Source organism: Molossus molossus, unplaced genomic scaffold (assembly GCF_014108415.1).
Source record: "Molossus molossus isolate mMolMol1 unplaced genomic scaffold, mMolMol1.p scaffold_m16_p_8, whole genome shotgun sequence".
Classification (NCBI taxonomy): domain Eukaryota; kingdom Metazoa; phylum Chordata; class Mammalia; order Chiroptera; family Molossidae; genus Molossus; species Molossus molossus.
Genome location: NW_023425402.1, coordinates 98,891,684 through 98,919,608, shown reverse-complemented (window position 1 = coordinate 98,919,608; position 27,925 = coordinate 98,891,684). Strand labels below are relative to the sequence as shown.

Here is a 27,925-nt window from a genome sequence, read left to right as displayed (position 1 = left end):
AGCCTTGTGACCCAGTCCAGCCTCTCCACCTGTGAACCCGCCAGTGGCTAGGACTTTGAGCTAGGACTTGGTCTGCTCGCATTAGTGAGTAGGCTCCCCCTCGCTGTGTGTGACCCTATTGGCTTATTGGGGAGGCCTCCCCTAATAATCCTGACATTGTGGAAAGACACAAATGTGTGTGACTTTCTTCGGGATGCTCCCAGCTCAAGACAACCACACTTGGCACAGCATTCCCAGAAGCTTACTCACCGCACCCCACTCCTCCCGCCCCAGCATCGCTTTGTCCCCATGACAGAGGCGGGGGGGGGAGGGGGAGGGTGAGCGAGGAGCGTGGGGGGGAGGGGCAGGGCGGAGGGCGGGCCCCGCTGTGGCCACTGATCTTGGGCCGGGTGCTGATCTACGACGCACCCGACACCTTGCGGGCAGAGAGGCGAGGGCGCGCGGGGAAACCTTGGGAAAGCACGAGGAGCGGTGCCAGGCCCGGCCAGCAATGCCTCCGGTCGCTGCGATTTCTTCCGGCGCCCGTGCGCAATTGAGCTCGGTGCGCGTCTGAGGCTGTGGCCTCGTCTCGGCCCCCATCCTCAGCTGCCGGCCGCCATGGCCTTCGCCGCCCGGGAGAACGCGAGCTCGGAGCGCAGGCGGCCGCCGCGGCACCGGGCGCTGCGCGGGCTGCTGCTGCTCTGCCTGTGGCTGCCGAGTGGCCGCGCCGCCGCGTCGCTGTCCGAGCTGCACGCGCAGCTCTCGGGCGTGGACCAGCTGCTGGAGGAGTTCCGCCGGCAGCTGCAGCAGGAGCGGCCTCAGGAGGAGCTGGAGCTGGAGCTGCGCGCCGGCCGCGGCCCCCAGCAGGGCTGCCCGGGCCCGGGCGGCGGCGGCTACAGCGCCATGACGGACGCCATTATCCGCACCAAGGACTCCATCGCGGCGGGCGCCAGCTTCCTGCGGGCGCCCGAGGCCGTGCGGGACTGGCGGCAGTGCGTGGCGGCCTGCTGCTCCGAGCCGCGCTGCTCTGTGGCCGTGGTGGAGCTGCCCCCGCGGCCCGCGCCCCCGGCCCCCGCGCTCGGCTGCTACCTCTTCAACTGCACCGCGCGCGGCCGCAGCGTCTGCAGGTTCGCCCTGCACCGCGGCTACAGCAGCTACAGCCTCAGCCGCGCCCTGGAAGGGCAGCGAGACCCGGAAGCCATCTTCCCGGCCACCGCCCGGGCCTCGCCTCGGCTGGGTAAGCGTGCCCCGAAGGAGCTGGGGCCGGCCCGCTTGAGACCGGCTGTCCTTGCACCTGTTGGGTGGCTGCATCTGGACGACCCGCCTAGGCAGGACCGCTGGGCCCTCGGCCAAAAACATTTTTATAAGGCATGGTTTGTGTCAAGTAATTGCAAGAGCAAACTGTAGTCACATCACACATTGTTTTTCTTGTGATATTTCTATTTTGTTTTGTGTTTTGTGGTTTGGTTTGTGTTGTGTTGTGTTTTTATTCCTCCCCCGAGGATATTCCTCCATTTATCCTCAGATGGAAGGGGGCGGGCGCAGAGACAGAAAGACATAGATATGAGAGAGACACATGATTTGGTTGCCTCCTGCAGGACCGGGACCCCAGCCAGGGCTGGACCGAATCACAACCTTGACCCGAATGGAACTGGGACTCTGGTCCGTGGGCTGACGCTCTGACCGCTGAGCCAAATGGGCCAGGGCTTTGCAGTGATATTTCTGTTTCTTTGAAATATATGGACATTCCACCAGCGCTGTGGCTCAGTGGTTGAACGGGGACCCATGCACCAAGAGGTCCCCGGTTGGATTTCGGGTCAGGGCACATGCCCAGGTTGTGGGCATATCCCCAGTGGGGGGTCATGCAGGAGGAGGACCATCTATGTTCGCTCTTATGCATGTTTCTATCTCTCCCTCTCCCTTCCTCTCTCTCAAAAATCAATAAAGAAAAATATTTTAAATATATATATGGGCATTTGGGTAAGCTTACTAATAAGAAGCTTAAGTCAATTAAAATATTCACAACTGTGCTCTTAGAAATGCAGCTTCTCCCATCAGTCATCACTGAAGCAGCCCTCAGTTAAGTATTAATATTTCAGGGAGTATAAGTAGCCTTAAATTACTTAATTCCATTCTACGTCATAGGTAAATACATACTTGTTTTGCCATTTTGGGACAACTCAGAAACTCAGTGTGCTGGATTCTGTTATAAAACTTAGTTGCTAGAAGCTGTGAACTTCTTTGCCAGATGAAAAATTAGACTCCATAAAATTTCATGTAGGTTTTATTTTGTATAGCTCCAAGAACTTGCCTTAGCTTTCCAAATTTATTTCCCAGTCATTGGACACTTTATGTTACACATGTTTTAAAACCTTGTGGATAAGAAAATCTATATCAGAGGTGGATTTGTTTTTTTTTTTTTTATTATAAGTGAAAGATGACTGTTTTTATTCAAATGCAGTATTTCTTTCCAAGTTAAATGAACAAGTTGAATTTTAAGCTTCATGTCACAGATGTGTTATTAATGATCAGAAATCAAGTCAAATACACTTCACTGAGGTCATGGGTGCTACACAGACAGCTGATAGGAACTGGTGCATTGGACTCGATGTTCCAGGGTCAAGCAGTAGGACCTAACTTCAACAAATGGCAGCTGTCTCTGGTTTCTTTTCCATAGGGGAAAAGTGTATAAGTTAAAGTTTAGCTAGATTGGAAGTGGTTTCTTTTTAAGGTTTGTTTCAAGAATTTTAAAAAATAAATTCAATGAACATAATTTATAAATTAAGTGAATCTTTCACTCTAGACTCTGGAGTCTAGAGAATGAGACTACTCCAGATTTCCACATTAGAGGGCCTAGTTCACTGTCTGATACCCACAAGTTTGTTCTTGCTACTGCTCACACCTGATACTCCACACTTCTGCGTTTATTGTAGCTAAATTCCAGATTCATAATTTATTGCTATTTTATTTATTATTTAAAGGGAATACAATGAAAATCAATAAGATAGTAACTTTCAGTTGCTATGTATTTTCTTAGCAGTTAACAAGATACCTCTTAATTAATTAGAAAAAATAAGGAATCATCTCTCCTGTGAATTATTGTCTTTCACAGAAAAGGATGAGCCTCCACTTAGCAAGGCTGGACAGGATGTGGTTTTGCGTCTCCCCACAGACGGGCTGATTTTGGATGGCCGCCAGAGCACAGATGACCACGCCATCATCCACTATGAGTGGACACTGCTGCAGGGTGACCCATCAGTGGACATGAAGGTAATTCATGTCATTGTCATGAAAACTAATGTTTCAGTAAAGTAGTCTTCAGTAATGCCCTTCCACTTATGTTCCCACAATATCTGTAAGCTAGCAGAAGAGGTAGAAAACGGAGAAAGTATAAGTGTGATTGCTGAAAAATATCGTTTTGGTCTATATATTTACTTTAAACAGTGATTCTGATCATTTGTTATGAAGCTTACTTTGTCCTTGCTGCTTCTTGGTTGACTTCTCCAGAATACAAAATAACTTCCAGGAAAAAAAACTCATGCTTTGTTTTAATGACTTAGATTATTGTTTAAAATGTTGATTTCTTCTTTTCTTAGTTCAAGATCCAGGTAGAAAATTTGAAAAATACAAAGGAGTATAAAAAGGAAAATAGCAGTAGAATGAACTCATTCTTCACATGATCCCCAAAGTAATCCTTTTACCTGCTGGAGAGAATTGAGTGAGTGGTCAGGGCAGGAGGTGCTCCACCCTGATTTTCCTCAGGCTTGTCTGGGCCAGGCTGCACTTGCTGGAGGTGGGGGTGAGCTCCTTGTCAGCAGCTGCAGAGAATGAGCTCCTTGTCAGCAGCTGCAGACAGCAGTATTTCCTGCCTTGGGCAGATAAACAATCCAAAGCACTTCCTTTAGAGAAAGTGGGAAGAATTTTGTTGGTTTTGTTAGGGTTGCCACAACAAAGTACCACAGACTGGTTAAACAACTTAGGTTTATATTCTCACACTTCTGGAGGGGAGAAGTCAAGGTCAAGGTTCCACCACGGGTTGGTTTCTTCTAAGGCTTCTCTTACTGGCTTGTCGTTGGCTGTCTTCTCTTTCCTGTCTTCACATGGTGTCCCCTCTATGGGGAAGCACTGATTGATATTCTATTGAAACAAAAACAAAGGCAGTCATGGAGTCCCTCAAGACTGATTTACACACACTGATTTACTCAATGGTTATGCAGTCTTGGAACTGGGCTGGATCCTTGTTCTGTCTGGTACCCAGCCTCCCATCCATATTAGAGCCCCTTCTATGACATCCCTTCCAGGGTCTCCCACACTCTGCCTAGATATTCCCAGAGATGTGTGCTCCCAGCTTCACCTCATGTTCTATACCTTTAATCAGCTATAATTATTAGGCAAACAGGATATGCCTCCCTGTTACTTCCGTGCATTGGTGCTGGGTCTTCTCTTTGGAAAAGCACTGAACACATCTTTCTTTATTCTGTGTGACAGTCCCTTAACTCTTTGAAAAAGATGAATGTCACCACTTGGGATGTTCTTCTCAGAACTCAGTAACCCCCCCCTTTTTTTTTTATCTTCACCTGAGGACATTTTTCCACTTTTTGTTCAGATAGAGTGGGAAGGAAAGAGAGGAAGAGAGGGAGAAACATCAACGTGAAAGGGACACATCGAGTGGCTGCCACCCGCACGACCAGCCAGGGCCAGGGACAAACTGCAAGCGAGGTACGAGCCCTTAGTGGGAAACGACCCCGGGTCTCTCTGGACCGCAGGCTGACGCTCTAACTGCTGAGCCAAACCAGCCAGGGCAGTATGCCCCATTCTTTCAGATATTCCTCACATGAATTGATTTCCCTACCATCTGGATTTTCTCAGATTCATCCATATGCTTCTTAAAGTCTGACACCCCTGCTTGAACCCCATATGTCAACTGAAGATATGTGTATGTTCCCAATACAGATATCAGCTCCTGAGATCCAGACATTGTCTCTACTGCTATTAATGAAGCTTAATTTACATAAACTATATGAGTAGCTGTACCACACACATGTGGAGTTTTCCATGAACAGGAGCACCTAAAACCTGCTTCATCTTCTGCATGAACGGCTTCTCCCATCGCCTCCCCATCTTGTGTAATTGATTTATTGAACTTGAGGGCGTGCAGAACCATATGTTTACCCTTTTTACATCTCAATAGAGACAATTTTGAACTTTGAGTGTAATCCATATTTATTATCCTTCTATGCTTTGTGTCAGCTGCAAAACTCATACATACATCTCTACCAAAATCTTTGATAACTAAGGTTGATGAGGAAAGGTGCATGGATGAGTCATTGATGGTACACTAGAAAGCTCTCCTGAGATGGACACTCACTATTAAGTGGCACTTATGGGAAATATTTGTTTGAGCAGCTACTAGCTTGTCATTTATACTACTAAAAGTGCTATTCTGTAAATGATGAGTTGCATATAAGAATGTTAAATAAAAATAATGCTAATGATTCACTATTTAATGTATTGAAGATATTTATAAAGAAACAACAAAATTAGGTATTTCTTATAAACTTTTAGGGCTGACTGCTGTGCTTTTAAGAGGAAAATCTGGACCAATTCCCCAGCCAAATGTATAATCGGGATGGCAGGTAGACCTAAAGTTATAAAACCACCATCTAAGTGACAAATCTGTGATAGCACGCTCCCCAAAGAAACCCTCGTCCTACTCAGACTTCATCATAATAAAGTCATCAATGATTTGCATCTAGGCAGTGTCAGGGAATTTAAACTTATCTGTAATCCTCAGAGCAACCTCACTAGTAGCTGCATTGCCATTTTGTGGATTAAGATGGTCATAAAAAGCCGAGAAAAACTGACGAGATTACTGAGTGTCTTTCAATGGAATGCTGGGTGTTGTGGCGCAGATTTTTCATCGTTAGCATTTGTTAATTATAGAGAACAGTAATGCAAATGGTTCTTGTCCATAGAAATGCAAATAATTTTTATATAGAGATGCAATTGATTTCCTTCCTGTAGAAAGTAGATTTCAAATAGCACATTATAGCACTCATAGGCATTAATCTATTGATACACTCGTTTCAGTGCCTAATAGGCAATAATAGCAAACTTGGTTCAGCTTTGTGTCTACTAGCAACTTTATTTTAGCCTTCATGATTGCTTCTATCTGTTTAGATTCTCCTTTGAATTAGTGGAACACGTTTTTGACTCTTTCTTTAATTAACGAGTTAAAATCAGGATTTTCAAGGTAGCCTGGGTGGTTTAAGGGAGGCACAAGGCTCCAGAGAACCTCCAGTCATCTTCACAGATTAAAGGCTCACTGCATCTGTCCGATTTGTCTTGCTTTTCTGTGGACCGCGAGCTCATATTTGCGAAGAAAAGTAGATAGAAGAGCAGGCCTAGACATGTGTTCCCCTGCAGTGTCTTACTGCCACATTTGTCTCCTTGCATGTGTGTGAGGAGATGGCGTTGGATTATAACAAGGGTTATTGAATTCTTCAAACCACTGATAGGGCTCTTGTCCTGTTTGGCAAGTGAGATTAGTGGACAGGAGGCAAAAAGCTGGAAGACATTTGCATTCATTGCTTTCTTCTTACTGAAGAATTGTGTACCACATTATCTAATCACTGCTTTGTAACTAATTTACACCCAATTACCGTGTCTACTTTAGAAGAACTGTTGGAGTGAAGGGAATAGTTAGGTATTGTTTGTAGCTAAGTGTATTTAATGGTGTGCATATATGTGGGTCTGTGTGTAATTTAGTGTATATAGATAAACCATCTGCATTCCTTGACAGGAGGTTACTACCTGGAGGGATTGAGGTGAGTTAGAACAGCCGCCTGAGTGGTGCATTGGTGGTTTGCCAGAGGCCAAACCTCAAAGTCTCTAGCAGATCTTGGGCAGAGATTAGAGGCTTCTTGATTTACTACAGATAATATCTCTCTTCAAGTTACAAATTGAGTATGTTCTATGTACTTGTACGTGTGTGTATGTGTAAATATATATATTAATCCTGACACTTCAGAAATGCTTATAAAATATTTTAAGTCCTTTCCAGTGTCCTATAAAAGTGAGGAAATGTCTGAATGTCCATCTTACAGTTCTATATATTCTTAATACCTGATTTCAAGGAAAGACAGCCTTTGTTCATGAAATCAATGAAAGGAGCCAGGGAAGGGATATTTGATTCCAGTAGAGCTAAGTTTCAGGATGTTCACAGTCATTCCCATCATCTGGATCCAGCCCTGGTGCTTCCTGCATCGGAGAGGAGGAGCCCGGGAAGGCAGAGGGGGCCCAGGTCAGGGGGTGTTCTGTCCTTCAGCCAGAGCTGGAAAGGGGCTTCCCAGAGAACCGCAGGCCCACAGTTTTAGTTTGACACTGGTGTGCTGAGAGATCACAGCAGAGGCCGTGACTCACTGCCTTTGCAGGGAGCTGGGGCCCAGCGTGGTGACCACAGTGTACGACTGGGTGATTCTTCCTCCTCCCTGAACACATGGCTTCCCTGGTCTCTTCAGGTCTCCATTAACTTCCTCATCACTTCTCTTCCATGGCCCACTCAGCACCCCCTCCCCCATATCTGCTGGCCTCTGGCACCTTAGGAGTCTTTGTCTGGACTCCGGCAGGGCAGACCAGCTGGGACAGAGCTTCTCTTGCTCACACCATCTGACTCTGCAGGGCTCCGGTTAACAGTCTCCTGCGACCATCATCTGCCACCACGTTCCCTGTGGTCCCGGGGCCCAAGATGCAGTAAGTAGTAGTGTAACCTAATCCGTGCCCGAGGCAAGGCCTGCCTGATGCTGAGCCAGAGTTGGGGAGAGCGAGAGCCGGCCCTGCCACCTGGACTCAGGCACACCGTGCTTCACAGCCCGCCCTTGCCCTGTCACGGGCGCCCCTTGGCTCAGCCTGGCATCCCTGTGGCCATGGGCAGAGGTCATAACTGACCCTTTTCTTGAAACCATGGGGGCAGTGATAGAGGGAAAGTTTCCAGAAGAAGGGGCCCCAGTCCCCATGCGGACTGGGGTCTGATCACTGCAGGGACTCAGGAGACAGGGTGGGCCCCCAGCAGGGTGCTTCCGGTGGGCAGGAGAGCGCTCAGATTCCGGAGGTGTATGCAAAGTGGAGCTGACAGTTTTTCCTGACGGATGGGCGGAATGTGAGAGAAAAGAGGGTTAAATATGACCCCCAGCTTCCAAACCACAGTTCTTGCCTGGATCTCTGGTCTTCTCTGACTGTGCCCAGACTCATGGCCCCTTTCAGCTTGGTGCGTTCTTGATTCTCGGTGAGTTGCGCGCTCCAGACTCTCTTCAAGTTATCTTCTTCCCCCGGTTCTCTCTCTGCTGGCCTTTCAGGTCGTGTTCCTACTCACACAGGTGTCCCCGTTGGTACCCTCCCGTGTAGTTTGGCCAGAACATAATATAATAGTGTGGAAGTGAATACTGCCTACCATCTCTTGTTGAAAACAACCATGGACAGGTGGCCTTCTTTGCTAATTCTCTAGCTTAAAGCTTTGGCAGTGAACGTGATTGGGCAACCTGAACACTGTGGTATAACCGGAGGTCTCAGGCCTGCCGGTCTCAGTGAATGAGTCACTGTGGTTTCGAGCCCTGTCTGTAAAACAGGGTCGTGTCATTCAGCTTTAGATGAGAATCAACCAATGGAGATGGTGGACATAGTTAAGCATTTACCATATTAAGTTCTTTGCATATTAAATAGTTTTTAAATTTTATGTTATATTTACCCTATATTAAGCTCTTTTTATATTTAAAAATATTGCCCTGGCTGATTGGGCTCAGCAGTTAGAGCGTCGGCCCGTGAACCAAGTGGACTGAAGGGCCTCAGGTTTGATTCCTAGTCAAGGGCACATACCAGAGTTGCAGGTTCAATCACCATCCCCTGTCGGGATCGTGCAGGAGGCAACCAGTCGATGTGTCTCTCTCACACTGATGTCTCTCTCTTTCTTCCTTCCACTCTATCTAAAAAAATCAATGGAAAAATATCCTTGGGTGAGGATTAACCAAGGACTAAAAAAATAGGAGTATATTTTAAAAAATATATATTTTATTATATTTAAGCCCTATCTTAAGTTCTTTTTACATATTTTTCTCATTTAATCCTCATAAGGTAGGTTCACCTACCTATTCCTTTCATTTTAGAGATGAAGAAACAGATTTTGTTCGGTTAAGTGTTGTTTGTGTACAAGACCACACAGCTGGTACCTGGTAGGGCTGGCGTTGAAATCCGGGTCTGCTAGACCGGGCTCCATGCCCTCAACCACTTCACCTGCGGTTCTGCCCGTGTGATCACTGCACCCTGGGTGTGCTTGTTCAGTGTGGACTCCCAGATCCCACTCTCCAGACCCACTGACTCAGACTGAGGCTGGGCCTGGAAATCTGGACCTTAACAGGAGCTCTGGGTGATACTTGAGCAGCCTAAGGTGTGACAGCCACTGTACCTTCTTTATTGCTGCTAAACAATTATAAAGCATCTGCTCATGTGTACTTAGTTCTGACAAATGCTCTAAGGTTATGTGCAGGAGTCCAAATTCTAGCATTTCATCAATAAAAACAAGCAGGTGGGTTATTTCAAGTCCATTACTGCATCAATGTAATAAATGTATAAGATCCAGAATGCATTAGTAGAGAATAATTTAAGTGGAAAGGGGTCTTTTTAAAAGTTGGATATTAAGCAGTTAATATCATTGGGAAGGCTTAAAAAACAGTCTTTAGATTGAGCATCCAGAAATGATTCCCCAAATCACAGCACAGAACGAGGCCACCGAAGCGTTTGCTGTCGCCACGGCCAGGCAGGTGCTTTCTTGTGAGGCGAGCAGAGGATCGAGGTGGTGTGTCCAGGGAGTGAACAGACACCCCTGAGGGTGATCAGCAAGGAATAGTTCAGGGAACTCAGACACAGAAAGAGAAGACAGAGAAGTAGGGAGTTTAGAAGACAGGAGTGGCCAACATTAAATACAGTAAGAGGGCCAGTTTTATTTTTTTTAAAAAGACAAGATGAATAAGTATTGTTGACTTTGACCCTAGGTGACCCTCGCAAGGTCAGTCAGTGAGTTCTCCCAGCACAGTTTCTGGAGACTTGTGGAGACAGAAGCCAGGTGGGTGGGATAAACAGTAACTGGAAAAGGAACGAGGGAAGCAGCATGGACTGCCTCTCAAGAAGCTGAGTTGAAATGGAAAGGAAATAACACTGTCTCCACAAGATCTGGGGAGTGTTTATTTGTTGTCATTTTGTTCATTAGGTCAAGGGAAGCTTAAGTCTCGTAATAGCAGAGAGGTCTTAGTGGGAAGAGATGAAGGACTAGGTGGAGAGTGAGAAGAAGACAGCTCATCTAGTGACTGGAGGAAAGGAGGTGACAGTGGTACAGATACAGTCACCACGGTTGTGAATGGCGGAGCTGTAATTGTAGGTCCTAATTGTCTTCCTGATGTACATGAGGTTGCCTGCTGAGAAGGAAGGACTGGATATTGGATGTGGAGCTGTGAAAAGGTACAGGTTTGAAACTATGGTTTTTGATGACAAGTGAAGGAATGTCAGTCAGGGGTATTGTCAGCCCAGATAACACTGGGAATTGGAAATTCAAAGTAGGGCCAAGCTGCCCAAATGGTGTACACTTCAGGATTCCGCAGCTGTGGACCAGCAGTGGCGAGGCAGGTCGTGGGGCCGCTGCTGGCCGACACTGACATGCAGTTCACGTCTCCTAAGCTAATGTGATGTTTCCTGTTTGTGTGGCAGGTGCCTCAGTCAGGAACCCTGAAGTTGTCCCACTTACAGGAAGGAAGGTACACCTTCCAGCTCACTGTGACAGACACTGCTGGGCAGAGGAACTCCGACAATGTCTCGGTGACCGTGCTTCCCTCGGCCTTCTCCACAGGAGGTGAGAAGAAAGTTTTCCCATCCTGTTCTCAACAGCCAGCACACCGGACTATTTACAGAAGGATGTTATCAGATTGGCATTTTATATTCTAACTATGTATCTGAAAAGGAAACCTCGGTACCCAAGTTTACTGAGTAAACTGTTAAATGAATTGGAAAAAGAAAAAAAAGAAAGAAATGAAGGAAGGAGATTCTAGAATCTTAAGGACTTGGCCTTCCCGGGGGATCAGAGCACAAGCAGCAGTCAGACTTTGGGCGGCTGACTGCAAGGAAAGCGGGGTGAGTGGACACGGACAGGCCGGGCACCACGCGGCTGCCCAATGCGGCTCTGGGAGGCAGGGACGTCGGTGGGGCCATCTGCCCAGCCCCAATTCGAGCAGGCCCTGTTAATTCATTGCAGCTGCCCAGGGTCTGATACTTAGAACATGTTTGGGTGCCTTCATGTGCATCGGAAACGTGGCACTGGCTCCAGCCAGTCACTCCCCAGCACAGGACTGCTGGGCCCAGAGGGCTCTGCTCCTGGGTGGAGTGCTGGCCTGGAAGAAAAGTGCTGATGGGAAGAAGACAGAGAAACCTTGTCACCCCTACAGAATTTAGAAAAGGATTGCCTTGTACAGCTGAGGTGCGTGGGAGGGAGAAAGGCCTGTGCTGATCCAAGTAGACGGCTAACACTTCACCTGCCACTTGTTTGCCCTGCTGTATTTACTCAGGCCAATTTGTACAATGGTACTTTATGCAAAGGTAAATTGTACATTGCTGGCCTTTCTCCAACATGATGATAAAATGTATTTGAAGTGGCAGACAGTTATGTGAATGACTTGATTGCTGAAAGGCCTCTTGGGTATAGGCCTAATGTAACTTTATACATAAAATAATGCTATAATACTACCTGCACTCTTGAGTCACTCAGTAGTTAGATTGAAATAACATACTATGAATTAAAGTTAATAAAACATCATGTAGAGACATTGAAAACCAGAGATGGGGATCAAGAGGTATTTCTCATTAATGACCCAGCTGAGTGGTAACCAAGGGTGGCACCTTCTGGGGTAAACAGACAAGCACATACCCCTGCTTATGTGAAAATAACTTGGTACAGTTTTGGATAGAGGGGATATATGTTTTCAAGCTTTGGGGAAAATAATCTATTTAAAGAGCAAGCCAGCAAACACTTCCAGTAAGATCTAGATCGATGGTCTCCAAATTAGGATCCTCCACAAATGGTGAAGACATTTTTAAGATGGAAAAGAAGACACCAGGATTTATGTTTTGTGAATTTTTAATCATCTTCTTTAAGTTCTCAGTATATTTTATAACATGCATATGTTAGCACAGTGGTACATGCATGCTATTTATTAGGAGATTTGTGTTCACCAATATATGATTGATCAGGATGCATGGTCACAAAGGTTTAGAGATCACCAATCCAGAAATTATAAATATGGATCTATCTTCAAAACTACCAAGGAAGAAGTAAAATCTTGACATATTTAGTATTTTTACACGATGAACTTGAAACTGTGAGCAGTAGTGTGTCCTGCTTGGTGTCCACTGAGTCCCCTTCCCTTTTCCTCCTAGCTCCTTCCCCACGGGAAATGCAGATTCTTTCTAGGCCCAAGTCCACAGTCACAACTGCGGGCTTTTGCTTCCCTTTCTTTCTCGGGAGCTTTAACCACCATTTCCTTTCTTTACCCTCTTCTTCCTCTGGCATCAATTTATCTTCCAGTTTCCTTGCAGTCAGATGGACTCCTTTGCCAGTCTTTAAATTTAAATGCTTCCCAGTGGAGCCAGGATTTCCCTTGAGCATGTATACTATGCTCAGCCATTAGTCTCAGTGGAATATCAATTACCAGTCCCATGGCCTGAGAGAATGTCTAATCCATCTTTTCCCTGGAAAATTGTGGAGCTCCTTGGGATATGCTTCTAGCCCGAAATCTTTCTTCTACATTCCCAGTGTCAGTAATTCCCCCAGTTGTTATGTAGCTAAATCTAGTAGAGTTGGCTTACTCTGTAGTTAGGGAATGCCTTTTAAGAAAATACATTGTAGTTCCTGTGAATTGTACTGTGGATTAAAAAACTCCTAAGAGCTCCAAAAAGGAAACAATTTCATTATTTAAAGAATAGTATGTAAAGATTCCGTTATTCCATACAGCACCAAGGAGGTGTGGTAATAAACAAATAGAGTTCAATAGTAAAAAGTTAATCTCAGTAAAAATCATTATGTAAGAAACTCGAATGTAAGTCATAGCGTGTATACAACGGTGTGTCGAACCCACGTGCCATGCAGGGGTATAGCCGAGGAGATGATGGGAGGAAGGAGCCAAGCAGGGTGAGACACCTGAGTGAGGAAGCCAGAGCTGCTGCTGCTGCTCTTGTCTCACCTCGTGGGCAGTGTTGGCTTGGAGAACAGTGCTAAAATGAAGCCCAAGGTGATTCCTGAGAATCAAGTCAGGGGGCCCCAGAAGAGACCCCACCCCCCAACTTTTCTAGAACCCATTGCTCCAGCTTTGTTAAGCGTTTTTTTACTATCTGGATCTCTCCGCCCACATGCATTTCATCGTACGTTTAGTCTCTGTTCATCTTGATACGGTGCAAGTCAACTGTCCTGCACTCTTGTGACCTGAGTCTTGTTTTAAACAGGATGCTTGAAGGTTTGCTCACGCTACCACTTCTTTTGTGACAACGGCTGTTGCATTGACATCACACTGGCTTGCGATGGAGTAGAGCAGTGTCCTGACGGATCTGATGAAGCTTTCTGTCAAAATTGTGAGTCAGCTGCATGGCGTTAGGGGGTATTCTCATAATGACGTGCAGAGTCAGTATAGCTTCTTTTCTGCCCAGTGTCAGGTATAACTTTATGTGAACAAGCTTTGTCTTAAATTAAGCAGCATTTATTATGAGTGTCTAATGCTAGTTACAAAGTAGGTCAAATGTTTTATATTGCTTACATTTTTTAAAAATTATTTTCAGTTTTCCAAAAGATTCTTTACCATCCTAAAAATGCTCTATAATACCTGCTTTTAAAAAACAGAAGTGAGTTAACATTTGCTTTTGATATATTTTTATTTATTTATTTTTTTAGAAAATTTATGACATACCAGGCAGGGTATGGCTAAATTATCTGCAAAGCAATCTTAGGTTGCATACATAAACTTGCACCATGGTAAAGAAGGAAAGTTGCAGAATGTTAATGAAGTGCTGGCTTGAGGAAGGATGAAGAATCTTATAGCCTACGATTTATAAGTTTTGTCTTTGTCAATTTATATGTGATGTTTAGAAAGTTAATTATTGGAAGGATAGAGATTACTCATTTGAAAACAAGAGAAAGAAGGTTTTTATGGGGCTCTGATATGTCCTAAATAGATAGATGATTATTTCCAAATATCCATGACTTCAAATCTACTGAAAATTTAGTGGTTGTAGTTAAAGTTCAGAAAAGAAACTCAACAACTAACTAGCCCTTCACACTTCAGTGAGCCTTGACCGGAAGACGGTAACTCACAGGGCAACTGCCCAGCCCAGAACCACAGGACCGAGCCAGGAGGCAGCAGGGGGCTTTTGGGGGAAGTCTCAGAAAGCCACCACCCCAGACTGGCCACCTGCATTACCAGATACGGAGAAGAGCAATCATTCCACCTTTTGGGGACCAAAGATTCAAACTGATCCTGTGATACCAGGTAAGGACTTGAGACAAGTTCTTCACAGTCTCATTTTCTATAGTGACACTTGGCTCAAAATTAAAGTTATGTTTGAAGAGTGTTAAATATCTTAAAAGAAAGAGAATTAAAATGAAGAATTTGGACAAAATAAAAAATAAAACCTGACATTTGCACTGATTAGTTATAATAAGAAACACGAACTAAATATATTCATACCTAGATGCACACTCCAGAGGTATTAATAAACTTATTAGTAAATAATTTAGAGTTAGAAAGTTTTAACACCCATATTAAGGAAACTATGCCCTAAGTGTTAAATTTTAGGTTATTTTGAGATGAAACAGTATAACCCCTATGTATTCCTATAAATCCTCTTGACACTAAGCAAGTGAAAGTAAATATGTCATGTTGAAATGGTTGCATGTACTAGTTAGTGATTCAGTGTTATGCCTCCAATTTAACCAAATCTGTAAATTTTAAGTTTTAAAATAAGGCTAATAAGATTTTTTTTGTTAATCCTCACCAAGGATATTTTTTCCATTGATTTTTAGAGAGAGTGGAGGGGAGGGATTAGGGAAAGAGAGAGTGAGAGAAACATCAGTGTGAGAGAGACACATTGATTGATGGCCTCCTGCACCCACCCCGATTTAACCTGAAACCCAGACACATGCCCTGGATCAGGAATCATACTCTAGACCCTTTAGTGTGCAGGTCAATGCTCTAACTACTGAGGCACACCGGACAGGGCAAGGCTAATAAGATTTTAGGTGCATTTACACTGTTGAAGCATTACAGGATTATATCACTTTAAATTTTCCTCCCTCCCTTCCTTTTTCTTCAGATAGAGTAGGAAGGAGAGAGAGGAAGAGAGAGAGATATCCATGTGAGAGAGACACATAGACTTTCTGCCTCCTGCACTACCCCCACCAGCGCCAGGAACCGAACTGCAATTGAGGCATGTGCCCTTGACCAGAATTGAACCCGAGACTCTTTGGTCCACAGGCCGATGCTCTAAATGCTGAGCCAAACTGGCCAGGGCTTACATTTCTTTTTTACACATTTATGTTTGCATGATTGTATGACATATGAGACCAGAAATATCACATTTATATATGCTTTTGTGAATATTTTTTCATTACTCAAACTCTATTAAATTGAAATGTCACTATTTTAATAACTTTATGAAAAATTTTTGTTGATTGCAGAGGATGTAGAAGAGATGCAAATAATAAAAAAGGAAATTAAAATATTACCCTTTACTACAAAGAAATTTTAATGTTTTGATCCATTTGCTTCCAATAATTTGTTCATCTACTTTGTAGATTTTAAATGCCTTCCTACAAATATGTTTGCAAAACTTTCATACAGGGTCTTTATTTTTTATTTTTTAGAATTAAATGTTTCTTTTATTTATATTTTTTACAAAGGGAGAAGGAGAGAGAGAAACATCTATCAGCTGCCTCTTGCACACCCCCTACTGGGGATCAAGCCCATAGTCTGGGCATCTACCCTGACCAGGAATTGAACCACTGACCTCCTGGTGCATGGGAGGACACTGGCAAGCAGGGCCTTTTATTCTGAGTTCAGGTTAAGTACACTTCAGATGTTTTGGTCAATTTCTTGTTGATACTGCACCTAATGGGCAAATCAGTCATTCCAGCCCTGCCTAGTCCATTTTTTCTACATGAAGAGGACAGCTACCTAAGAAACCAAGTCAGAGGAGACCAGTTGTTTTTGGCAGGAGGGATGAAGAGCTGATGGAGAGAACTGAGTTTTTAGAAGCCAGGGTGGATGAACTCTTGCTATGTCACTGTGGTAGAGAGGCTTATGTGAGCATGAATGAATTCAATAAAGACAGAATGGAGATCAGAGGCCAGGTCTTCTGAATTTAGCTCTGCCTTTAGAACCTTGAGAGATAAGTTGCTTCATATCTCTAGACCTTAGTTTCCACATCAGTTAATAAGAGATTTCAACCAGATGACCTAAGGCCCCATGCAGCACTGAGAGTATTTCCAGTATGCTAAGTAGCTGAGGTTCATACAGCACTCTGTCAGCCTCATCCATGCTGGATATTGCTCAGTTGATCCTGTCACTGGAAAGGGCCTTGGATCATGGCAGTCTGCCCAAGCACAGTCTGGAATATGTGAGTTCTTGACTTCACGCAGGAAAGATTTAACAATATGCATCCAGGTCATTTTGAGAGTATGCTAATTAAAGCTGGGGACAGTGAAACAAAGGAAAGGCTTAAAATAGAAGCAACAGGAGTGAGTCTAGACTGGGCTGCCTAGACTCAGAGACAGGTTCAGGGGTTAGCTCTGGACAACTTGCCACTGCCCGCTGCCCCCCTGGTTGCAAGTCTCATGGGGACCCTTGGAGCTTAGGAGAAAGAAAGCAAAAGGGGGGCATGGAGTTGCTCAAGAGAGAGTGCACACTGGGTCCTAAGTCTTAAGGTTTTTATCTGTTTTCTAAAGGTGGGAGTTTTAGGATAGGTCTCGGGAAGGGTCTCAACAGTATATGCAACAGCTTTCCAGGTGTGTCCTTTAATATGCTGATGAATCAAAATGAGCATATAGGGGAGTTTGGGATTATTCTGCGGTCAACTTCACTGCTTTCCATTTATCTTGGCTTTGTCTGGCTCTAATTGTTTTTTGCTGTTTATTCCCCTGACTGCATCTGTGCTGGGGTTTGGCTGGCACTCATGGCACCAGCTGGGTCTCTGTTCTCTCCCCCTGACCAGGGTGATTTAAGCTACTCACTCTCAGGGTAGGGAGGAGAGGTGTAAACCATCTGCTCCTAAGTGTCCTTAGTTAAGGAAGATAAGATCTTGTGATTTATTAGCAGGCAGTTAATTGCTTGGCCTCCTTTAACTATTTGTCTTAGTTTCCTTTGTTCTACTTGCTAAGGAATTTCCTAGCTTCTCACTGTCCTCCCTCAGTGCTAACACCTGGGGAGTGAGGACTCAGCCTCAGAATCATTTTGAAAATAATGTTGCAGGCTGCCACTACCAGTAGATGGAAGTTGCCACCCAATTTGAATATAGTTGCAATCTCTGTTTTTTGTATTAAGCCTTTGACTTGGGCTATGAAGATATAAGGAATGGAGTTTGAGATTCAGAGAGACTGAATATATAGTTATTTATAATATAGATAGTTTTTTCCTAATTATTAAAGTGATATGTGTTTACTATAGAAAATTTGGAGAATACAGGAAAACATTTAACTTATCCAGCAAACCTCACCATTAACATTGTTACATTTTCTTCTGGTTACTTTTATTTATACACGTACAGCACACATTTATTTACTTTTAACAAAATTAGGATATTACTTTTACAAAACTTTCCTTTTTCTTACGAGCATTTTTATGTGTTATTAAATATCCATCAAAAACATAATGTTTGAAAATCCAGGGTAAAGAAAGTGGGAAGAGAAGAACAGAACTTTGAAAATGTTAGAAAGGGCCCTCACAGCACGTGCCTTTTGTTTAGACAGCGCCCCCCACCCCCCTCTGTTATCCCTAAGACCACCAGACAAGAATCCCCAGCTTCCAATTTCATGTGAGTTTAAATGATGTATAGTCAGCATAACAAATAGATTAAAAAATACAATATTGTTGCCCTGGCCAGTTTGGCTCAGCAGTTAGAGCATTAGCCTGCTGACCAGAGAGTCTCAGGTTCAATTCTGGTCAAGGGCACGTACCTTGGTTGCGGCTTGTCCCGGGCCCTGCTCAAGGTCGTGTGGGAGGCAACCAGTAGATGTGTCCCTCTCACATCGATGTTTCTCTCTCCCTCCCTCCCTCCCTCCCTCCCTCTCACTCTCTCTGAAGATAAAATAGAAAAATATCCTCGGGTGAGAATTAAAAATATATATATATAGTATGGTTCATGACCTATGCCTGAGTTTTACAAGGATCATCAGCTAGTACAATAAATATGGACAAGTTCAATTTTCCACTGCCTCCTTCCCCCACAGATATGTTGTAAGGATAAAAAAAAAAACTTAATTCATTGTAAACTTGCTGAAGCACTAATAAGATGAATACTAATAATGTTGTACAGAAAGTAATGAGAGGCAGTTTTTCACCTATCACGTTGGCAAAGGTGAAAAGGTTTAATAATGAGTGCATATGAGAGCCCAGAGAAGCAGGTCCCATGCACTTCCGGTGGGATTAACTTTACAGTTTTCCAGTATCCAGGTGATTTGTGATCCTTAGTAAGTTCATGTGTATTTCTTAGTACAATTACCAAATAAATTTATATGGGCCCTTTATTTTTATTTTTTTTATCCTTATCCGAGGACATTTTTGCATATATCTTCAGTTAGAGTGGGAAGGAGAGAGGGAGGGAGAGAAAGAGAAATATCGATGTGTCTCTCTCACATCAACTGGTTGCCACCCACATGATCCCAACCAGGGCCAGTGACAAACTACAACCGAGGTACGTGCCCTTAGCGGGAACCAAACCCAGGTCTCTCTGGACCGCAGACCGACACTCTAACCGCTGAGCCAAACCGGCCAGGGCTATGTGGGCCCTTTAAATAGTCTTATTTCAGTTGCAGGTGTAATGAACATTTCTGTTGATGACATATGAGTAAAGAATTTAAATTTAGATCTACACAGAAAAAATTTTTTTTGTTTCTCTGTGAAATTTCTCATTTCAGCAGATCATTTCTAATTCATGGACATTAATTAAGCATTTTATTTCCCAAAAATCACACTTGAAATCTCACCACAGCATGAGGGTAACTTTACTAACTCAATTATTATGTTGTCAGTGTAATGAGCACACAAATATACAGATTACTAGAAAGGAAAGGATAGAATGGCATGGCCATTACTCATCAGAACCTGGGATGAGTGTTCTAAGATTTGTCTTTCTTAGGATCTCCTCTCAGTAGTATAGCAGAATAGAATGGTTAAACAAGGAACACTGTGTCATTGAATCAGAAGTGCTTGTTTCCACCACCAAGCAGTTAGACACACCTGAATTTAAACCCAGCCTGGTGGCCCACTTACTGCTCGAATGGACCTGAGCAAGTGCTGAGCCTCTCTGAGTGTAACCTGAAAACAGGATCAGGGTGAGAAAATAGCATGTCTGTGTGCCTTTTGTATACTGTATACAGTCGGCCCTCATTTATTGCGGTTAATCAGTTCCAGACTCTACCCGCAATAAATGAATTTCCGCGAAGTAGGATTCTTTATTTATACACTGTCCTCCCTGCCACTTCTCGCTTCTTCGCAGCTTCACTCTGTCATGGTTTTTTTGGGGAAAAAAAGTCGAAGCACAAAGTAGTGAGGGATAACTGTACTCTGTTCATTTTTATAAAGAAAAAGCTTTCCGGACTGTTTCTGCTTCCTCTTGTGTGAAGTTCAGAGACTACCGTTGACTCCTCCGCAGAGTTCTTTCCTTCCTTGTCTGGGGTGGGGGGGAGTCCTGGCACCAAGTGCTTGTTCCCCTTTCTGTGTCCTCTGGTTTTGTGTCAGCCACACTCTGTTCTGTTCGGTCACATGAGTTATCTAGTGTGTTAGTGTCAAGCGTAGGCCTGTGTTTATTAGAGAAATAGATGCTGTAGTTTCATGTCTGTTTTCTAAAGTTTTTGATGTACCCACAATATGTGTTCTACTTATTTCCCACAGATAGTGGTTCCTCGGGGAAGAACAGAAAAGAGGAAAGTTACATTTTTGAGTCCAAGAGCAATCGAGGAGGAGGGGAACACCCGGCCCCAGAAATAGGTAAATACATACCTTGGAAATTCATTGCAGAGTATAAAGAGGGGCGGGATCACATACCCTCTAGTTGAGGATATTGGATAAAGCTTTAGCTCAGACAAGGGCAGTGATCTGTGGGTCAGCACTGTATTCTCATCTCTTATGTCAAGCTTCACCTCCGTGCTCTCATACTGGTCACCTCACATCTTTGGACCTCAGCTTCCTCTTTTATAAGTTGATTGGACTATCACTGCAGTGCCCTCCAGGTGTAACTTCTGTGAAAAGAATAATATTCATGGCATAGTGGTGAAGAGCACAGTCCCTAGAATCAGATGCCAAGGTTCAGATCCTCACTACACCACTGAACTCTGTGACCTTGGGCAGGTTCTCTCTCTGGATCTCAATTTCCTCATGAGTAAGACGGAGGTAATACCTGTACCTGTCCCCACAGAGCTGTTAGGGAGAATAAATGGACAGTTAGTATAAAGCATTTAGCACAGTGCTTGGCTCATACAATGCTCCGTGTAAGTGATAGTTATTATGATTGAGTTATTTATGATACAAGAGTAAAGGTCTTAAGAGTACCCTGTTCTCTCTCCAAGTGTTCTGGTGACAAAGACAGAAGACAATAGGAACAGGGAAACTGTGTAGGAGGTAGAGGGAATATTTAGTAAATGGAAGAAAAGTATCATAATTCCACAATTTTGGTTGTTTTTAACTAGAAAGAAAACACTTCCTACATAGTCCTGTAGAAATTCAGACTTTAGTCTTAAATCCCACAAACTAATTAGTGAAAATTTAGGAGAACCAGATATGATTCTTAAATTTTAGATCTAAATTGAGAAAACTTTGTTTTTACCTTAGAGTGTTCTTTGTAATATCTGGACAATTTTAAAGTATAACCTTTGAACAATAGATGGCCAAAATATTCCAGATATCAAACACCTAGATGTTGCCCAGTCTGCTGTCCTGCGGGACTTAGCCTGTCCCAATATATTTGAATAAAAGCCACTCCCAGTGATACGAATAGAATACCCCATTCACCCCCTTAGCTGGTTTTTGAGAAAACCATCATGATGTAGTTTAAAGAAAATTTAGAAAATTTTAAATCGCAGAGTGCTCAAACTAAAAACATTGAGAAGTACTTAGAAGTTGAGGATCATTTTCAGTATTCTAGCAAGTACTTTATGGGAGATTTCATTTTCCTTGTCATCAAAGCATTAAACAGGAATCAGATTTGACAGTTCAGCAACCTCATATCTGACTTAGCAAATAGAAAATTCCCCTAGATTGTATGTCTGTGTTATTGTTACCCTCTACCCTAAACACTGGTGCCCATCCTTAAATAAGCCATACACGTTTAGAACGGCACTCTTTAATCATCCTCCTGCCCTGAGCAAGCAGAGGTTGACCCAGGTCTGTCTTTTGTCCTATTCTTTTGTACCATTTCCAACCTCCATGGCTAGTACAGGACAGTGCAGGGGAACTGATCCTTCGTGGCCCGTAGCCGTTTCAAAACTGCCTTCTCGGGGCGGCCATTAGATACTAGTAGCTGAAGGCCAAGCTGTCAGCATGGAGAAATTCTGCAGTGATTCTTTTTTTGTTTGTTTTAATAAATCATTTTTTAAATAATTTATTTTAAAGAGAGGAAGGGAAAGAAGAGAGAGAGAGAGAGAAACATCGATTGGTTGCCTCCTGTGTGCACCCTGACCGGGGACTGAAGTCACAACCTCGGTATATGCCTTGATTGGGAATCGAACCCACAACCTTTTGTTGTATGGGGCGATGCTCCAACCAACTGAGCCACGCTGGCCAGGGCTCTGCAGTGATTCTTGAGTCCTCCAGAGGGGCTGGTGGTGTGTGGAATGCATGAGCCAGCTCTAGAGTCAAATTCTAGACCGTTGGTTTATCACAGATTTTTATTTTTCACAGTTCTCTATGGGAATACCAGCCTCACCCAAAACTTTGTTTGGTACCCAACAGTCACTAACACAACTTCTACATCCCCTCCTCCTGTGCCCAGACACTTCCAGACAGAATCATCAGGAATTTTACCTGGGATTCTACAAATACACCATTAGTAGTGTATGTCCTTGGCTCCAGGTCCTCATCTTGAAGAGGAGGCCACTGTACCTGGAACCAATCTATCAGGAGTAAACTTCCTCAGCTGCCTGCCCCCAAATGTAAACCCTGGTCTGTTTGCACCCACACTCTCTTCCTTTCCTCCAGTACTAAAGGAGATGTCCCCTCTCCCAAGGCCGGCCTCTCCCCCAACCTTGATGCAGCCCCTTTATCTTCTCAGGCACATTTCTCCCTCATTTATTAACCCTCCTGTGGTTTTAATCTGTTCCTCTACTGGCTCATTCCCCCAGCAGCTGCAGACACATTCAGATCTCTCTCGATACCATGGTGTCCCTCAGTCATCAATCTCCCTATGAATGAATTTCCAATGCTAAGCCCCATGGCCTCCCTAGGCTTCACCTCACACGACCTCCTTAGCATCTGATCCAGCTGAGCACTTTTCTCTGGAAACAGTCTCTTCCTCCTGCTTCCCTGACTCCCTTCTCTCTTGGTTGGCCTACCATTTCTCCAAACTTTTCCCTTCTTTTTGTTCCTGTCCTTGTGCCTGCCCTCTTAAATAGTGGGGTTTCTTAGGGCCTTGTTCCTGACCCCCCTTTCTTCCTTTCTCTCTGGCAATCTCTCACCCACTTTCGTGGCTGCAACAACCACCTTGATGGTAAAGGCTCCCACATATTTAGGCTCAAATAATCCATGAGCCTAATAGAAAACGCTACCTGGGACACCTCTTGGAATCTCAATTAGAAAATGTCAAAATAGCCCTGGCCGGTTTGGCTCAGTGGTTAGAGCGTCGGCCTGCGGTCCGAAGAGACCCGGGTTCGGTTCCCGCTAAGGGCACGTACTTGTCCCTGGCCCTGGTTGGTCGTGCGGGTGGCAGCCACTCGATGTGTCCCTTTCACATCGATGTTTCTCTCTCTCTCCCTTTCTCTCCCTCCCACTCTATCTGTACAAAAATTGGAAAAAAAAAAAGAAAATGTCAAAATATAAACTTATTTCCCCTGCCCACCCACAAAGCTCCATCTACAACCAGATCACTCAAGCTGACTCCATGAACCACACACACGGACCACTGCTCTTACACCTGTACTTCTTATTGCAGGTCTTCACTTAAACGTCTGTCTACCCAGACTGAGTACTGAAATAATACCCCTTTACCTTTTGGAGCAGTACCGGACCATAGTGGTCCTGGAGCTGCACTGTCTGGGGCTGTGTCCTAGCTCCACCACTTACCATACAGACTTAGATGAGTCATTTAATTCCCCATGCCTTGGTTTCCTCTTTTGTAAAATGGGATAAGAATTCTACAAACTCGTGGTGGTTGTGAGAGTTAAATGAGTGAAGCAACAGAACACTAAGGACAGTCGTTGGCATTAGCTTATTATCTTTGATGACCAGCACTTAGCTCAGTGTTGGGTACCTGGCTGTTAATTAATGCAGAAGGAATGAATAAATGAATGAACGAAAAGGTTACAGAGTCGGCTTATGCAATGGAGACTTTTGTTCCTGTAGTTCCACTATCTCATCTGCAAGACTGAGCTGACTACAGAGTAGGTCAGACTGAAAATAGAGCCTCCTGAGCTTGACAAGACTGATCTGGTTTTCTACAGGTTTGACTTTTTTAGATTCCATATATAAGTGATGTCATATAGTAATGGTCTAACTGTCTTATCTCACTTAGTAAATAAGCCATCAAGAGCTAATGCATGGTGTAATGAATACAGACAATAATGTACTATAATGATGTAATGATAAATATTGCTTCAGTGGCAATTATATTACAATATATAAATGAAAGTAACAGGCTGCATACCTTAAGTTTATAAAATGTAACATATCAAATTAATCAGACTTTTTAAAAAGTCTGTTCCTTCCAGACTCCTGCAAGCCTCCCGCAGGGGTGGGGAACGTCTGGCCCGCGGGCCACATAAGGCCCATGAAATCAATACCAGCTCACATCACATGCCTCACCAGATTAGCCTGACCAAATATAGCAGGCTAATTTTTAAGTTGATAATTTTGATACGCCCCGAATGATGTTATAAATATCCAAATGGCCCTCTGCAGAAAAAAGGTTCCCCACCCCTGCAGGGTTGCTTCTAGTCTAGTGTATAGGAACAACCCAACCCCCACAGGAAAACCATGTGAAGGAGAATTCAATCCACCCCCCTCAACTACCCCTAAAATTTAGCCAAAATTACACCAGCATATTTTGAAGTTAGTTTTCAACCATGGCTCTACTGTCTGAAAGTAGGTTCCCTGGATTTAGAAAAGGAAATGAAAAACTTAAATACCTAACCAGAACAAGAAATCAGGGGTTAGTCCATACTTAAGAGAATGATCATGTGTGAACCCAGAAATGTCACCTATGACTGCAATGAAAAGCTTCTTGATGTCACAGTGTCTTTACAGTTGTCTGTTGACAGGGTGTCTGTTACAGCGGATATGAGGCTGATCTGACTACAAGATTTGTACCACTGAGCCCTGGCCGGTTTGGCTCAGCGGTTAGAGCGTCGGCCTGCGGTCCGGAGAGACCCGGGTTCGGTTCCCGCTAAGGGCACGTACTTCGGTTGCAGTTTGTCCCCGGCCCTGGTTGGTTGTGCGGGTGGCAGCCACTCGATGTGTCCCTTTCACATCGATGTTTCTCTCTCTCTCTCTCTCTTCTTCTCTCTCCCTCCCACTCTATCTGTACAAAAAATGGAGAAATGTCCTCGGGTGAGGATTAAAAAAAAAAAAAAAGATTTGTACCACTGAGGCCATCAAATTCTATAGAAACCTGGTAGAGAATCTGGGTATAAAGAAGTCTGGGTTTCCCTGGCTGGTGTGACTCAGTTGGTTGAGTTTCCTCTTATGCACCAAAAGGTCACCAGTTCCAATTCCTGCTCAGGGCACATGCCTGGGTTGTGGGCTCGATCCCCAGTAGTGGCTGTGCAGGAGGCAGCCGGTCAACGTTTTTCTCTCTCACATTGATGTCTCTCTCTCTCTCTCTCCCTGTCCTTTCCTCTCTCTTTCTCCAAAATCAATAAAAACATGTTTGTTTTTTAAAAGAAGTCTGGGTTTGAGATCCGGACCTGCCATCCAAGACCTATATGCTCTTCGGCCAATTAATCTCTCGGCACCTCAGTTAATCTGCAAAATGGTGGTGATACAGGTGTCTGCTTCAGTGAGTTCTTCAGATGAAATGAAATAGTGAATGCAAAGTGCTTATCAATGGCAAGTTGTAGCTGCCGCTGCTGGCGGTCACTGACCTCCCCTCTGCACTGCCGTTCGCAGGTGCGGTGCTGCCTCTGGCGCTGGGTTTGGCCGTCACTGCACTGCTGCTGCTCATGGTCGCCTGCCGGCTGCGCCTGTTGAAGCAGAAACTTAAAAAAGCTCGTCCCATTACATCGGAGGAATCGGACTACCTCATCAATGGGATGTATCTGTAATAAGTATACCTTAAATGGCGGGGAAAGGACATATTTCACTTATAATTTATACATATACTGCATTTGGGAGCTTGAGAACTTGTTTTTAGCTGGGCTAAGACAAGTATGGAAAACCCAGAAGGTTCTGTAAGCCCCAAACCTTTGTTCTTATTTATTTTAGAAAGGTTTTCCTTGAGAAGTATGTGAAATATTTTGAAATTTAGAGGAGTCCATATGGTTAAACACTTACAGATCTAATTCTGATTTACGTACACTGTCCCTGAAAATAGATACTTGTAGTTAGCCAAGACACAAGATGTGGGATCTCAGGAGGCGGCCTTGGCCGGGCAGTGTCAATAACCTGTCAATAACCGTCGACTTCGTGGAAGCCCGCCACGGGCCCTGGCACCCCGAACCTCCTCCTGCACGGCTCCCCGTCCTGGGGCCCTCCTGGTCCTCACTGCAAACTTCCACGCGCTCCTTTCTCGCCCCTTCAAAACCTGCTTCTCAGAACGGATCGCAAGTGAGTTGTATCCTCAGTGAGATGTTATCTGTGGCTATCTAAATTATAACCTTACGAACAGGTCATGGTGTCTCAGGGAAGGTGAATGTGCGTTCTGTCCAACGCCTCTGACATGTCATGTAGGTGGCTGCCTCGTTAGGCTGACCCTTGGGAGAAAAAACTCAGACTGAATTACAAATAGCTCTAACATGATTATGAATCAATACAGGAAATCAAGGTGGAATCTGGCAGGTCAAAAATGTAACCAACTTAGCTGAGGGCAAAGCGAGCAAGGACTATCGGTACTTTCTGGAACGTACTCCACACTGCTTGCTGTGCAGAACACAGCAGCTCATTTCATAGTCATCCATTTTCAACATTAGTCTGTGTTGATGGGAGAGGAAAATGCATTTAAATAGAAAAGCAGAACATTGAGTGGATTTCTGGGTGCCGCTTTTGTAATGTCAGATGTTTACGTATCAGCAGGCTCTTTCATCCACTGGAATTGCAGTTTTTCCCATCATTTATTTAATGCTATAAAATGTTACATGTGCAGTGAGCTAATGGCAGGCTATGTAGTCCCAGAGCATAAAACAGTTTTGCACAAATTACTCTTTACAGAAAACCAGCATCTAGTTTAGCATCTCTTTTTTTTTTCTGCTAGGATTTTAAAGGCAAATTATTCCCATCATCACCTAATGCCAGAATTATACATTTTCTAGAAATTATTCTTTGGGGGGGCTATATAGTGGGGTGCGTGTCTACACTCACATGGTGTTCCTATTTACATAATGGGGGTTTTATTTTGTTGTTTTTTATCGTGACAAATCTTTTAAATTTCCTAGATACTCTAAGGACACATATTTTCAGACTGAACCTGAGACAGGTTGTTCCTTTAGCAAAGAGCTTAATTTGGGTTGGAAATATAACCAAATACTTCAACAAATGGGAAGTTCTAGAAAAACAGATATTGGTTATTTTTATTTCCTGAAAAATTCAAGCATTTTATTGACAGTTTAGAATTGAGCAAAGGTTTAAATTTCTCCTCAAGGGCTGTGGAGAGAAATGACTGAATGAACCTAAGATGTCTGTACTCTATGTGACGCCGTGGCCCTTTGTTTTCTATGGAAGGATGTCACCTACAGCCATACCCAATAAAATCAAAACTATTGAGGCATGTCTTTCAGCACTTGTTTTATACATGAAGAAATGAGACACAATTTAGTACTGCTATGATGTTGAAATACTTAAGATATCCCGTGTACAGTAGTCCTTTAATAAATTGTATTTTATTCTTAAGCCTTTACAACTTTTTAATATAATCATACGTTGCCCATATTTACTATCTTACCTGGATTTAATCATACCAACCCTAGTTTACAAAGAGGGAAATTAAGGATTGGAGAAGCAGAATCAGGATCTTCAAAATATTTACATTGTCAGATGGACTGAACAGGACTTTTTAAAGTCATCTTACCTGTTGATTATGTGATTGAAGGAGTTCTGCACCTCAGACAATTTAAAAATAACCTTAAAGGGAAAGTTGTCCACAAGTTACCTCAGACATGTCCTTGTGTTTCACATCTGTTTTCCTGAGAAAAGACCCACTGACATCTTTCCAAAAACGTAAATCTTTCCTTCAATCTCAGCACAAGCAGACTAGAGCTACCCTCCGCCTCCACAAGCTTTTTCATGTTTCAAGT

At 43.8% G+C, this 27,925-nt stretch overlaps 2 protein-coding genes across 3 annotated transcripts in view; one reads left to right on the top strand and one right to left on the bottom strand.

The window, feature by feature from the left end:
* Positions 1-386: 386 nt before the first annotated feature.
* LRP11 (LDL receptor related protein 11) lies at positions 387-27,042 on the top strand. The gene is made up of 7 exons (XM_036247966.1): positions 387-1,216; positions 3,092-3,249; positions 10,732-10,873; positions 13,513-13,638; positions 14,346-14,549; positions 20,166-20,261; positions 25,587-27,042. The coding sequence occupies exons 1-7, from the start codon at positions 598-600 to the stop codon at positions 25,739-25,741; spliced, it is 1,500 nt and encodes a 499-aa protein (XP_036103859.1). The 5' UTR covers positions 387-597; the 3' UTR covers positions 25,742-27,042.
* PCMT1 (protein-L-isoaspartate (D-aspartate) O-methyltransferase) overlaps positions 20,258-27,925 on the bottom strand; it is a 77,539-nt gene continuing 69,871 nt past the window's right edge. The window contains exons 9-11 of one of the 2 annotated variants that reach the window (XR_004957584.1): positions 27,700-27,752; positions 25,562-25,660; positions 20,258-20,512 (exon numbers count right to left, since the gene is read on the bottom strand). The gene's annotated coding sequence lies outside the window, so the exon portion shown is untranslated. The remainder of the gene's footprint in view (positions 20,513-25,561; positions 25,661-27,699; positions 27,753-27,925) is intronic. The other variant, XR_004957585.1, reaches the window with a different exon arrangement.

Bases quoted from the DNA above. Each gene is read 5' to 3' on its own strand.
- LRP11 (XM_036247966.1), top strand. From the start codon at position 598: ATGGCCTTCGCCGCCCGGGAGAACGCGAGCTCGGAGCGCAGGCGGCCG. The intron at 3,250-10,731 runs GTAATTCATGTC...TTTGTGTGGCAG, and splicing joins ACCCATCAGTGGACATGAAG to GTGCCTCAGTCAGGAACCCT. The intron at 14,550-20,165 runs GTAAGGACTTGA...TATTTCCCACAG, and splicing joins AACTGATCCTGTGATACCAG to ATAGTGGTTCCTCGGGGAAG.